General features: G+C 39.3%; 1 protein-coding gene across 7 annotated transcripts in view; it reads right to left on the minus strand.

The window, feature by feature from the left end:
- ESRRG (estrogen related receptor gamma) overlaps positions 1 to 13,471 on the minus strand; it is a 385,239-nt gene continuing 371,768 nt past the window's right edge. For all 7 annotated transcript variants that reach the window (XM_009276836.2, XM_019471414.1, XM_009276841.2 and 4 more), the window contains 2 exons: positions 11,554 to 11,823; positions 1 to 308 (listed from right to left, as the gene is read on the minus strand). In XM_009276836.2, coding sequence (XP_009275111.2) covers positions 64 to 308; positions 11,554 to 11,823 — 515 coding nt within the window. In that variant the 3' untranslated portion in view covers positions 1 to 63. The remainder of the gene's footprint in view (positions 309 to 11,553; positions 11,824 to 13,471) is intronic.

The following is a 13,471-nucleotide window of genomic DNA, read 5'->3' on the forward strand; positions in this document are numbered from 1 at the left end:
TTTTTTTTTTTTTTTTTTTTTTTTTTTTTAAAACGTATGATGGGGAAGCCCATGATGCTTTAGTCAGACCTTGGCTTCCAGCATTTCCAAAAAAAGTTTGTGCATGGGGACTTTGCCTTCCAGTTTGATGTTGTAGAAATGCTGCACAGCCTTGGTGGAGGTTTGCCTCAGAAGCGGGAGAGTCATCAACATCTTGCCTGCGCGACGTGGGTCTTCCATGTGCTGCCCGGCCTCATAATCCTGCAGAGCCTCATGTAAGACATCCTGAAGTTTCTGCACTGCCTCAACATCCTCTATGTGCATTGAGTCTGCAAAACAAAGGAGCAACAGGAGGTTTCAGTTTGGCGTGCCAAAAGTCAGGTAAGGCTATGGCTGCACAACACTTTCGCTGGTTCTGTCCATCCTCTTTCACAAAGAAGGAAGATAATTACCCACTGATATCTATATTGACCTTCAGGAAAGTATCTGGAACCGCTGTGGAGCTACAAATGTATAATTAACTCCTGTGTAAGTAATCCTTCTCCTCATCCTCCTCAAACAAGTAAAACAGTCACTCTCGCTGCTCCATAAACCATCTCTTACAGTCACTGCTTTGAAGAAATGATAGTGCCAAAGGGCTGTACGAATCGAGGTCTGCGTTTTATCAGGGAAGCAAGAATGGCTGCCCTACTATGGAAAAGCTGGGCAAAATTCTGTGTCAGGCTCCAAGGCTGTGGAGTTGGAAGCCACGGTCGTTACCCACTGCTCAGAGATGCTCATCGCGGGATTAGGACCACTGCACTGACGCAAGGGAAAGCAGGTTTGATGTGATTTCCTGATACGTTTAGCAAATTTTTTCCCCCTCAGGCACATTCAGACAGACAGGCAACACTTAGTATGTTCCTGAACAGCTTTTGTTCTGTGGAGCTAACATCTCCTACAAGGTGTAATCCTTCTCTCCCACCCACTCAGAGGGTGGTTTATCCTGTTATCGTTGGGGTTTTGCATTTTTTCGAAATCACTCAAAGCAAGCGCCTCGCCCTGTACCTTTCCAGGTGAGATGTTTTGGTGGTGTAAGTATTGAGTGACAAACCTAGACACAACGCACACCAGGAACTAAACGAAACTGCTACATGACCCGGAAAGATTAAAGCAATGGAAGTGTGAAATAAAAAGAAAAGATCTAACTGAAACAACTGTAAAGCCCTCAACAGCATAGATACAGAAAGGGAAGACGTCCCTGAGAACACGCAGTTACTGGACCATGCTAAGATGACTTCGGACGAGCAGCCCTAATTCTCTGACTTTTATGTGGTCATAAATGCCAGAAAAACCCTGATGTGGTCCAAAGTGAGGTGAGCGCAAGTAAGGAAGAACAGTCATAGGTGAAAGAGGCCACCAAACAGCCCCTATCAGCTACCAAAATTTGGACGGTCGACAGACTTACAGAGCCAATAAAACACCATATGAAAATATAACTGCTGCGTGGGGGTACCAGCCCTAGGGATAGGCTACACTGTGCAAGCTTAGCTCAGGGTGAAACTGGGATGTGGCATTACTAAAGTATATCCTTGAAAACTCTAGTTAGTACAACGCTGCTTTGCATCTTAATTTTTGGTTTTGGAATAAAGCTCCTGTTCCCAGACAGAATAATGACTGAGGAGTTGGATGGTGAAGAACCCACTTCTATCATCGTTTCCAAGCCCCGTCTTAAGCAGCCCGATGCCCTGGATCAGTATTTTGACAGAGCCTCATGTTTTACCCTGTTGAGGATAACAACATCAAATTTTGCACGTGCTTCAAATACCTGAATTACATTCAGAGAATTAAGATGCATCTAAGATTCATTTCCTAAAAGCTGACGTGCAACTATTTCCTCAGATAATTAGGCCAGATAGTAAATACCTCTCTCTTTTCAAACACAAACACGTAAACCAAAACACAAACCAGTAAGTAACAGGTTAACAAAAATGTTCCAGCTTCTATTGTCAAAACAAATGTGCAAATTGAAAAGGAAAAAAATAAAAGTTACAGCTCCCGCTCTAAAACACTTAATTATATACAAGTTTGGATCATTTAGCACGTTTTATTGATTCTGATGACAGTTTATCTGTTAATTACACATAATGGAGTCCTATGGGAATTTTACACGTTTAATAATTCTGAGTCTTAGCGAATACATGCTCTAAGAAGCATGCAGTTAAGACATACGCTGCAGGGATGTGATACTGCACATCAAGGTGCACGGTGCTGAAAGCAGAGAAACGCAAAAATATCTCTCTTAGGGAAAAAGGCTACAACATTTTAAAAAAGATGACAGGGAAATATTACCTCTAGCAAAATTTAGTTCTAATTAATGTGAGACCATTCCCCAAATCCATACATTTTTGATAGTTTTCTAATACGGCAGTTCTATTAAATAATTCTGTGTCAATAAGAGAAAATCCCTGAATTCTGTGTCCTACAAACAGATGTAATCGATACAGACATGCTAACGCACACATACAAACGTGACTGATGTCTTAAGCATAGTGTCCAGCCACCGGGCTTAATTTGGAATGCAAACTCCAAACAATTTGTCGTCTTTACTCCCGGACTCTCTACCAAGTCCTTGGATATTCACCGTTGTGCTACAGAACACACGATGTGCTACTCCAAATAATTCTTCCGTAAACCATGCACAGTTTGTGCAGAAATTACACATCTTTTCCTCCTCTCCCCAGACCCACAGTGCCAGGGCCAGATTTGCTGGGGAACCAAATAGGAGCATTTTATCAGCAACAAAGGCTTGGCGAGTCAAAGACCGACTGTTCTTGTGAATTTTTTTTTTTACACCATACTGCATAAAGAGACAGGTCTTTCTGGAGAACCTGACTATAAATGTTTAGTTTTTAACCCTGTGCAAGACCGGTCTGATTCTTCCCAGAATCGGTATTTGTAACTGCAACCATGTTTGAGTTTGAAAATAGATGGATGGAGTCCAGACTAATATATTTTTCGCACAGAGATGAAACTTCCCCGAGATCTTTAGCTCTGCAGTTTGGATAGCAATTTGGCCTGCAGCCTTAGGAATATCTATGCTCTACCTATTTCTTACATAGAAACTGAGCGAGGAGGGAAAAGAGGAAGAGAACGCCCCCAGAAAACCCAAGAATGGAAGGTGAATCAAAACCTCCTCTCTGATACAGCTGTTACAGTCCATGCTCTCGCACTTTTCCACTGTGTGGACAACATCTTAAACCAAAGGATCTTATCCCTTCCTTGCAGGGTGATTGTATACCATCCCTCCGGTAAACAGAGCAATTGCTTACAGGGAAAAGTAATAGTAGTAAAGCATTTAATGTATTTGTTGCTGTCTTTGAAATCAATTTAGCAGCTGGGAAGAACGTGACCGGCCAGCTCTCCACTGGCCTAATGCAAGCACTCCGCTGCCAAACAGTGGTTCGTGGAGCAGTTTAGGAAGCTGTGCCTTGGGAAACAGACTTTGTCACAGGAAATGGGGTAAGAAAAAATAGCAGAGAGAGGGGCACTTCCAAACAGCAATTAAGACTTCAAACTGTTCTTTTAAAATGGCGATTTCGCTTAAAAGATTTTAAAATGATTTAATCAAATTACTATGATAATTTAACTTCCCATTTACAGAAAAGATTCAAACTCATTTCAGCTTTACTCGTTCTAGGGTCTGCTAATGTTTAAATGCAAAATCTGTGCTATTTAATTAGACCATGATTCAGCTCGCAGATTGCTCAGGGAAATATTAATCTCTGCAAAGATCTTTCTTCAACTTTTAGCCTTGCAGTCTGGAACTTCCACTTTATTCCCGATATTAAACGAATGTAGATCTTAATCCCTCAGGCGTAAGCCTTTGAAAATAAGGAAAATGGCTGAAAATGCTGAACTAGCCAAGGGGAAAAGAGCAGGAAAAATAAAAGAGAAATCTTTTCAGTAACTACAGACTGGCAGATGTAGAAGTGAATTCAGAGCAGGTTAACGTATTGCTGATAAACCCAATCCTCACTAGTAAGAGAGGGCAATGTCAACAAGAACCACCGTAATTTAAGGAAACGCTGAGTCTGTGTGACAATCCAGAAATAAAGAAATAATTCCACAGACAATATGAAATTGAATTATAAGTTAGGTACAAAGATTTTTGAATGTTCTTCCTATACCAAGAAAAACCCTAGTAATGATATTTTCTTTTTTTTTTTTTAAAGTGGCTTTATAGACAGTCTGAACAATTTACAATTTCATCCTACACAGGTAATATCCAGGAGAAACCTATACCCAGATGTAATACACTTAAAAATCAGTGCCTATATAAAGAATGAAATTAAACAGCGTAATTTGAAAGTCTTGCCATCTGAAAGCAAGCAGGATTTGATCTTAAATGCCCTGGCAAAAAAAGGATCCCAGGCTGGTGAAACTGAAGAGCTCAACAGACAAACACAAGACTTGTTGATACAACGTGCTGCTGAGAACATGGGATTTCAGTCTAGAAGGGGGAAAAGTTGTTACTGATCAGTGCTGCAACAGGAGAGAGCGAGATCAACAAATAAGGACATGGACTCACTGAGCTCTGCTTTGAGAATCTCGTTTTATCCTTGCAAATGCTTTGTTTCACCATCGCAGGATGGGAAAATAGAACTGTACCTCTTCCGATCAGCCAACTGATTGTGCAGAAATGGGAGAAAACTAGAATTCTCGTCCAAGAAAAACACCACAAGGTCCAGAAATTCAGATTACAATCTACCTGGTTTAAAATTTAAGCTTCATCTTAAATGCAGCAACTAAACATCCAGCCACCCAGGAATTATTTAGAACACACCGCAAAGGGTGACAACTAGCTGAAGATTGGAAAGCATCTGAGCTGAGGGCAAGGAGACCTCTCAAAATACCGCTCTGAGGAAAGTTGAAGGCTGGCATGTATGGATTTTGTATATAACATCACTAGGAAGCAGTAGAAACCCAGGGGTCTCAAATGAAGTATTTCTTCCTGTCAGAAAATTCAGGCAGCATAAAGGAAGAAATTATTACAGTGAATCAAGCAGCAGGGAGTATGCAGCAGCGAACGCACACGTTAAGATGCTGATAAAGCACATCAGAGAGGCAAATATCAACAAGTACTTGAAAGACAGCAATCGCTGTGATGTTTGTGATTCCGTAGAGCTGAGCAGTTCACAAACCCAAACCAGATAAATCAGTTTAGAAAGCTGTAGGATCTTGGAAGAACTGGATGGGATGAAGAGTAAGAACAGCAGGCAAAACAGTTTTTGCTTTACGTAAAGACAACAAAATCCTAATCTGGATTATGTCTCAAATAAGAGGAATTTATTATCTGGATTGTATTGCCAATCCAAAACCCCCACAAAAACTGCCACAGTGTTTATTGAGGGGCGAACTGTTCTCAGAATTACAGAACCCCTTCCTCCCCTGCCTGAAACGTATGCCAGATCTACACAGGGAAACTTGCATTTTTGCAAAGTGCTTGCCCACATTGTGTTTCCATACCACTTTTATGAGAAACACAACACAGTGCCATTTTGAAAAGTATACTGCTTAAGATAGAAGCCCATGGAAATTGTCGATAGCACATCACATTAGGTTCTTGGTTCCCTCACCCAGCAAGAATTCCCATCCTTTTCCAGTCTAGAACTGAAATTGCCCCAGGTACTTACTTTGGTCCTCCCTGTGTAGGGTCAACAAATATACTTAATTTTGACCACCTATTTGCCTGTCTTTCCTGAACAGAACTATTTGCTGGCGTCTGCATGGTTAGGCTACGAGACAAGCACATAGACAAACAGAGTATTTTCCCTTGCAAAAGAGTACGGTAAAAATGATCTGACATCTGGATTATTCTATTGGAAGCAACACTTCAATCAGAATATATTTTGGCAGTTAAAGAGGAATAAATTGAGACTTCCTTGCCCACAGGAATTACAGGCAGTGGGAACCAAAAAATGAAACACAGGCTTGTATTATTGATTTTAGTGAACAAGGTCTTAGTCTGGATTGCACTGGTTTGGCCTACTTTTAAGGACAGACATGAAAACTGAAGCCTTGAAACAGTTTTTTAAAACACAGTAGGAAATGAAGATGTAATAAGAAAAGGAATTACTTCACAGAACATGCCTATTTATTTCAGGGTTTAACTGGATTAGCAGTGAACTAAAAGCACAGGCATAAGGTAAGTTAAAACATAGTAAACCACCTTGTTTTTATTCCTGAAATGGCTTACTTTCCACTAGGATAGGTAGTGAGGGCAATAAATAAAGGAATATTTCCACAATGCAGGACAAATTGCATACTATGAACTGGTTCAAGTACCTGCTCAATAAGGCTACTAAAACTCTGGAAAAGGGGAATTCAAATAATAGAGCTGGAGGGTAAGATACCAACTGAAAGAAAATGTTGAATGAATGCTTCAAAATCCTTTTTATCCGCTACAAGATATAAGTAATTGCCATAACTACCATTGAGAGCCACCGGTTTAGCGCTGTGGAAAAGCAGGATGAGTAACAGTGAAGACTAGCAATTGCATTGGTGACACAGCGGTTCGTACCGTTGCCTTCCTACCCAGAAAATCCGCCTGTCAGCGCAGAGCTGGCCCTTGGCAGACGCAGCACAGCGCTCCCCTTACGGTCCTGCCCCAGCAGTAAGGAACCCGGGGCTCTGTCCTTCCACCTGCCGCTGGGCTGGCCTCGCTGCTTGCCCTTCGTGAGTCTCAGGCTGCTAACATGTAAATAATATCTACCTATTTCATAACTAAGTGAGGAATATCTCAAAGTTACTCAGTTACTAGACCAGAAAAAGAAAAAAAAATAACTCACTTTGCTACCATTTGCTTAATGCTTAATGCTATCATTAAGCAAATGGTAGCAGAGTTGTTTTTTTTCTCTAAGAATTGCGGGTGCCATCTATTTGATTACATGAAAATGGAATATGAGGAAGAAACTGTGTTCAAGCAACACAAAAACTCAGACTATAGTAGCAACTTCCTTTTCCAAAAATTTGTTTCTATGCTGTACCGCTCTCTCTACAAAATTACATGAAAGTGTTAACAGACCTTGCTATTTATATTTGGCAAAGTAAACATTGGTAACACAGGTGTGTATATCTATTTTATATATGCCTATTCACGATAGATACATTTTAATCATGAATTCTAACACTAACAAGATGACTAAATAAAATAAAGTGAAAAAATTGACATTATTAGAGACTAAATATGGTATGTTGTGACAAAAGACAAGCCACAGTCTATACTGGCAATAAAGATGATGTCCTGTGGAATAGGTGATTTATAGGATTCTACCAATTAATTTTTATTAGGATAATATTATTTAACGGTGATAGCCTAGTGCTCTTGAGTACACTTTTTTGGTGGCTGGAAAGCTAAATAAGTTGTAAGAACGAATTAATTTTTTTACCAGGATAGATGATCGTGTAACTTTACTGGCATCAATGTTGATCTGTGCTTCATTATGCTAAAATGTACAAGGTACTTCTTGGTTCTCACTCTTTCAGTACTGAAAGGGTGCTGGTTTTTTTTAGGCGAGTTAATAAGGGCGACCAGAAGTTGTGATGGTGAGCAGAGGTCCTTTTCTCTTTCTGGTGGTACAGGCTAGACAGCAGGTATTAGCATTTAAGATTAAATTTTCAACAGTGCACAGGGTTATACTTTTAAGTGCCTAGCATCCACATTTGGGTCAGATTTTTCAAGATGCCAGCAGCCTATTAAGCAGATACACACGGATCAGATTTTCAAATGTGCTAATGTACTTTGACACTCTAGCTCCGTATGTTAGGTCTTGGATGGGAACTGGGCTTCTCTTAAAAAATCTGGTCTTAGTTGTGACTCCTAAGCTTTTCTGCAACATTTGGCCTGAAGGCACAATTTAGTCCTTACTGATTAGGCAATTTCAAAAAACTGCTCACCTGCGACTCCCTGTTTAGTATTACCTAATCGATACAGGAAAGCATTTTCTAATACAAAAGAGACGAGCAGGTCATCTTTTATGTGTTGGAGTGTTCACGTGTGCGTGTGCGCACTTGTGTACACTTCAAACGTATTTTATAAATATTTCACCTTCCCTTACACAAGAGGAAGTAATTGGTACATGCATGTTTTGGAAACCATTCAAAGTTGATTTTCTGCGTGGGTAAACAAAGTGCTCATTGGTGCCAGCCTGCTTCATTTGGGCGGCGTGAGGTGGAACGCAGGGCAGTTGCATCCTGCAGCTTCAAGGTACCTACTTGCTTTTGTGTAGAGAAGGTAGAGAAAGACGGAAGGAACTCATGATACGGACAGGACAAGGGCAACGCCGTGGTGAGAAGGACTTCTCTGGAGTTCAAGCATAAAGGCTGTATTAATTACTATTGAATCAATGCAGATGTTTAAAACTAACCTGGTAAATTCCATATTAAGCACTACAAGTTAAACGTAACTGTTGAAATCATGCCTGTGTAGACTTTAACATACACAGGACTGAAAGGTCTATGCAACATTTGTGCTCTTATATATGTATTTAAACGTTTCAGATGCTATATGCACTCCGTTTGAAATCAGTGCCAATCTACAAGGTTGCTACTTCTTGCGTTTCTGGAAATTTATAGAAGCAGCGTGGCACTGGCCAACCCTGCAAAGGGATCATTTGATAATGGCTGCCAGAGAATCTCCCCAAGAAACGGCTCCTCCTCCCCACCTTTTAGAAACCAAAAGGCAGGATTATCTCAGATCGAGTACTGCGCAAGTGGACTCCGTAGGCCTGAAGAAAAGTTAGCAGTTGGGGTGTTTTAACGCTCACGATACTGAGATTTGTTGGCCTAAACAAAGCTGGTGGTATTTATTCAAACAAAATACAATCAATATGGAGACAATCTACAATTTCTTTTTCTGCTTCTATACACCAGCAGAGAAAGTGTTACGCCACTGTATCATAAATCACTAACACAGACACAGAGCCGTAAAACCATCTTTGTCTACTGTTTACAGTAGAGTCAACCTGGGAATCTTTCTAGACAGTGCGGATATGGCAAAAACGTCTGAAATGCCTAATATTTCTTATTACACTTCATCCATTCTCTCTACAGCTATAAAAAGGCTAATCTATTTTAAACCAGAAAAATAAATAGTGGAAGTTTTGGAAGAAAGCAGATGTAGCAACAAAATCTATTAAAATGTGAATTGCTAACTGACTGATTTTATAATGGCATTTTATTTCTTTTTTTCAGATATAGCTGCATTTACATTAATCAAGTTCACAGTTATGTGAAAATAAGCTATTTCTGGTTTTGTCTATAAAAAAAGACAAAAACTTTAATTTTACTTTAATTTTAATTTTACTTTTATTTTGGCAGCATTTGTAAATTAAAACACTAGGGGTCTGATACTCTTTGGTGGGCTGCAATTCTGCAGGTGTTATTTTACACCTACAGGTTAGTGTAGCTACAAGCTGACAGAAGTTTGGTATCCGCTGCATGTACAACCCGAAGCTGGAATGTTGAATGTCAGTAGTCAAAACATTCTGTTGAAAGAGAAGTCAAATGGCTGGGCTGCTTTTCAACTCCTCCTTGCAACAGTTTGATTTTAAAACAGCAATTTTATTTCTTTTAAGATGAGGGACGGAAATGTTTTCACCTAAATGTGCCCTGAATTTTAGCATGCTGACCTGTATTTATCTCTGACATTATCCTGGTTGTAATTCCCAGCGAAGTTAATGACGCTACAGATGATTTTGGATACACTCTATGCACAACGTATGACTAAACCTTTTTTGGCACCAGTATCTTTTATTATTACTTAAACACTGCATGTCTTTTTTTAGGGGGAAAAAAAAAAGGTGCGAGTGGTATTTAACACCACATCGCTCTATTCTAGCCCCTTACACTTTTTATCAAGTAAACTATAGAAATATTTCTAATTCAGTCTTTGGATTACAGAATCAAAATAAATACAAAAAAACTTTTGAATTTACTCCTAATTCCAGATAACTTTCTTGCTCTGTTCAGCGAGCATGACCAATTTTGAGAAAAATCCTTCTTGCAGCTGCAAAGCATCCTCAAGTGTCTATTTACAATGGTCAAAAATTATACATAAATCTTCAATTAAAAATAATTTTGATCTTTGAGAGGCATTTCAGCATTTTGTTTATTCTGGAAATAAGGTAATATTCTAAAACTAAGGGCAGAGTTAGTGGGGTGGAGAATATTTTACAAAGAAACTAATAAGCATTTTGGCTTTGCGCATTTTTGAATTATATTTCCAATTAAAAATGCAGAGGGCTAAATCACATTACAAAGACAAATAGGAAAGTACAACTTCATTGTTGAAAACAATTTCCCTCCTATCAATCTGAGGATTCATGCATCAATATTGTAGATGAACTGTTAATTACAAAATCAATTAAAAAATTATTTCTAAAAACAGTCACGCGTCCTGGCTCTCAGGGGGGCAATTTGGGCAGAAGGTCTCATCTCACTAGGACCGCGCCAAATCACAAGTCGTCATCCACAAGTAAGCAAAAGCAATCTGGTTTTTCATTTTTCAGCGCGGCTGAGCCCAGCCTGAGATTGATCGTCACATATGGCCCCAGAAAACAAACTGTCAATACCTTGAATGCTGCAGAATTTGAACAAATAGCCGTCCGCCCATTCAAGCCACTCATTGCATCCCATTTAACAGATTTTATTGACAGTTTCCTTCTTGTAATTAAAGGGAAAACTACTGGCCAGCAACCAAGATAAAGTTCAAAGATAGGGTCAAAACAAAAGCAGATGGAGGGGCACGGTGTGACTGTCAATGGAACATAGCATCAGAGCATGTTATTGACACCCAGGTATCTAATGATCGGCACGTCATTAAAGAGGGATCTATCGTGAACTTTATGCAAATGCTAAAAGGGACTTAAGACCACAATAAAGCATTAAGGAGACACAAAAGGAAAAACAACAAAGCACAAACGATTTTTACTTATCTGACAGTATTCACTGCTTCAGCACTTTTAAATTCAAATGCAGAAAAAAAATTCTTTCTGATTTTTTAACCCCTGCTGCACAGGTAATAATTTTTGCAGGAGCATTCTCATAAACACAGAGGATCCGTAAGGTAAGGTGTGGTCCTTGAGATTAAATACGAGTTTCCTCCCTCCTCCCATATCCTGAATTCACGCGATCAAATAAATCAGTAGCTGCCTTTAAAGAGAACGTATCTAGCATATTCTCATGCATCCTTTCTGTTCGTTTTAATTGCAATGATTAGACTTGCCTGGATTATGGAATGGATTTAGGAGAACAACGTCTATATTCATTTGAAAGGATCTTTGCCTGTAAAATACTCTCCAAATCATACAGTGCAGTATTCTCCACTCCCTTAGGAACGTACTCCACAACTACTTAGAACCAGAAAGCTCTTCTTAGTTTGAACTACTTCATGTGTTGCCTTATAGGCTAAGGTCTGATTAGCAATTTCTTATTCTAAAACCGTGTTTAAAACAAGCATGCAGAAAGTATTATGGAGAGAGAAAAAAAAGTGACATATTAAAAATGTAGCAACTGTCATGCCACTCTGCCAACCTGAATTAGCAAGTGCTATAGCTTTGAGGGTGACAAACTCTTCTTTCTCCAGCTTCATGCTCTTGTATTTCTTTACCAGCTGCAGTATGGCATTGTTAAGGTCAAGAAGGCCTGCCAATTTGGATTGGTCTTCATCCATAATATAATCTTCAGCATATACGAGCTCATCCTCAAAAGAAAGTGACCGGTATACAACACCAAGAATCAAAATCTCCATCCAAGCACTCTGCAGAAGGCTCATCTGGTCAGCTAGAGACAAAGTGGAGAATCCTGAATAGGAGAAAAATACAGGAAAAATATTAAGCACGTTTGGATTTGTCAGAAATCTGCTCCTCTTTTTGATTTATTTTTATATACATTGTGACAAAACATGTACATACTCTATTATTCTCCCTTCTGCTTTTGTGCCTCTCCTCCCCATCCTACTACAGGAAAGTAAATCAATATAAAATCAAACGTTTTCTAATCAGCGTACGAAGTTATAAACAAGTTGGAAATTGCAGGCTCTTCCTGTAAGAGTCCTATTAATTTGGGGAGTATTGCTGTGATAGTCTGCAGTTTGTATGATGTCTTCTTTGTTCTGAAATATTCATGCTTATTTCTAAAACCTGATGCTGTGAAACAGGGATCTGATGACTCTGTTCATCATTACCATAAACCAAGAAGGGTAATTTAGGAGAGAAAAAAAAACTTCTTTAAAAGGGAAGATTTGATGTTTTAATAGAATTAAGGTGTTTATCACAAAGAGGAAAATTTTCTTTGAACTTTAAACTCAGGGGAAAGAGAAGTAACACCCCCTTCCTCAGAAAAGATGCCAATTACTTCTGTAATGGCTCCCACCTCTACTACACTTGTTGAAGTAACAGGGTGGCATATTGAAGTGCCAACTGAATAGCAGTCACAGCATCCTTTTTCTGAAGGCAACTAAAAATTTAATAAATGCCTCTTAATGAATTTAACTTGTGCTCTTTTCTTTTTTTCCTGCTGCCTTTCCTAATGGGATCACTAAGGGCAAACATCTTTACTGTCTTACCTTTTCAGACTCTTGTTTACAGTACCTGTTAATTTATTATATCAAACTGCTAATATCCCAATCACATTAGGAGCTACAAAGCAATATGGGAGAGGAAGTGATTTTCCTGGCCTGTTGGTGAAATGCAGTAGTTTGCCAGTTGGCACCATCAACCCCAAGTACTTAATAAAATCATCAAAGGGGATTAGTCAAGCTTTTCTTAAAGGGTCTTAAGACATGTCTGAGGCTTTCCTTTAGTTGTTTATGGAGCTGCTTACATGTCCTTTGACAGGGTTCCCGCCGTAAGAACATTCTTTTTGGCGTTCGATTACACTTAAATGCATTCTTCTGTTTTGAAAGTCGAGAGTTACAGTCAAGCAGGAATATATCATAAACTAGCAAATCTGCAAGGCATCTACTCCAAACAAGATTTTCTCTATAAGCACTAAGCAGCAAAACTAATACAATAAAAAAGAAAACCCCACATCCAAACCACCAGGCATCCATAAAAAATGAAACATAAAACTGGCTGCATGCTCGCTCGCTCTCATTTTTCTCCCCCTCCTTATTTGTTTTCATTTTCTCTTAGTGTCTTTTGAGTCTTGTGATAGAACTGTAGCTCTCTGCCTCCAAAAAAACCTAACAAAACTGAGCCAACAACAACAGGAAACCCTTGAAGAGGTGTCAATGGAAAATAACACATCTACGATTAAAATAAGAGGGAAATGGAGAAGAAATAATCATTTGAAAGGTTATAGGGAGGAATTCATGATTTCAATTAGCTTCAACATTTCTGTTCCTTCCCGTCTTTCAAGAACCAGTTTTTCTGCAGTAGCAGATGGACAGAGAACGTAGCCTGCAGCACCGTCCTGTGACAGCCCCATTCTCCCTCCCAGACACTGCTGT

This window comes from Aptenodytes forsteri, unplaced genomic scaffold (genome assembly GCF_000699145.1).
Source record: "Aptenodytes forsteri isolate BGI_AS27 unplaced genomic scaffold, ASM69914v1 Scaffold465, whole genome shotgun sequence".
Classification (NCBI taxonomy): domain Eukaryota; kingdom Metazoa; phylum Chordata; class Aves; order Sphenisciformes; family Spheniscidae; genus Aptenodytes; species Aptenodytes forsteri.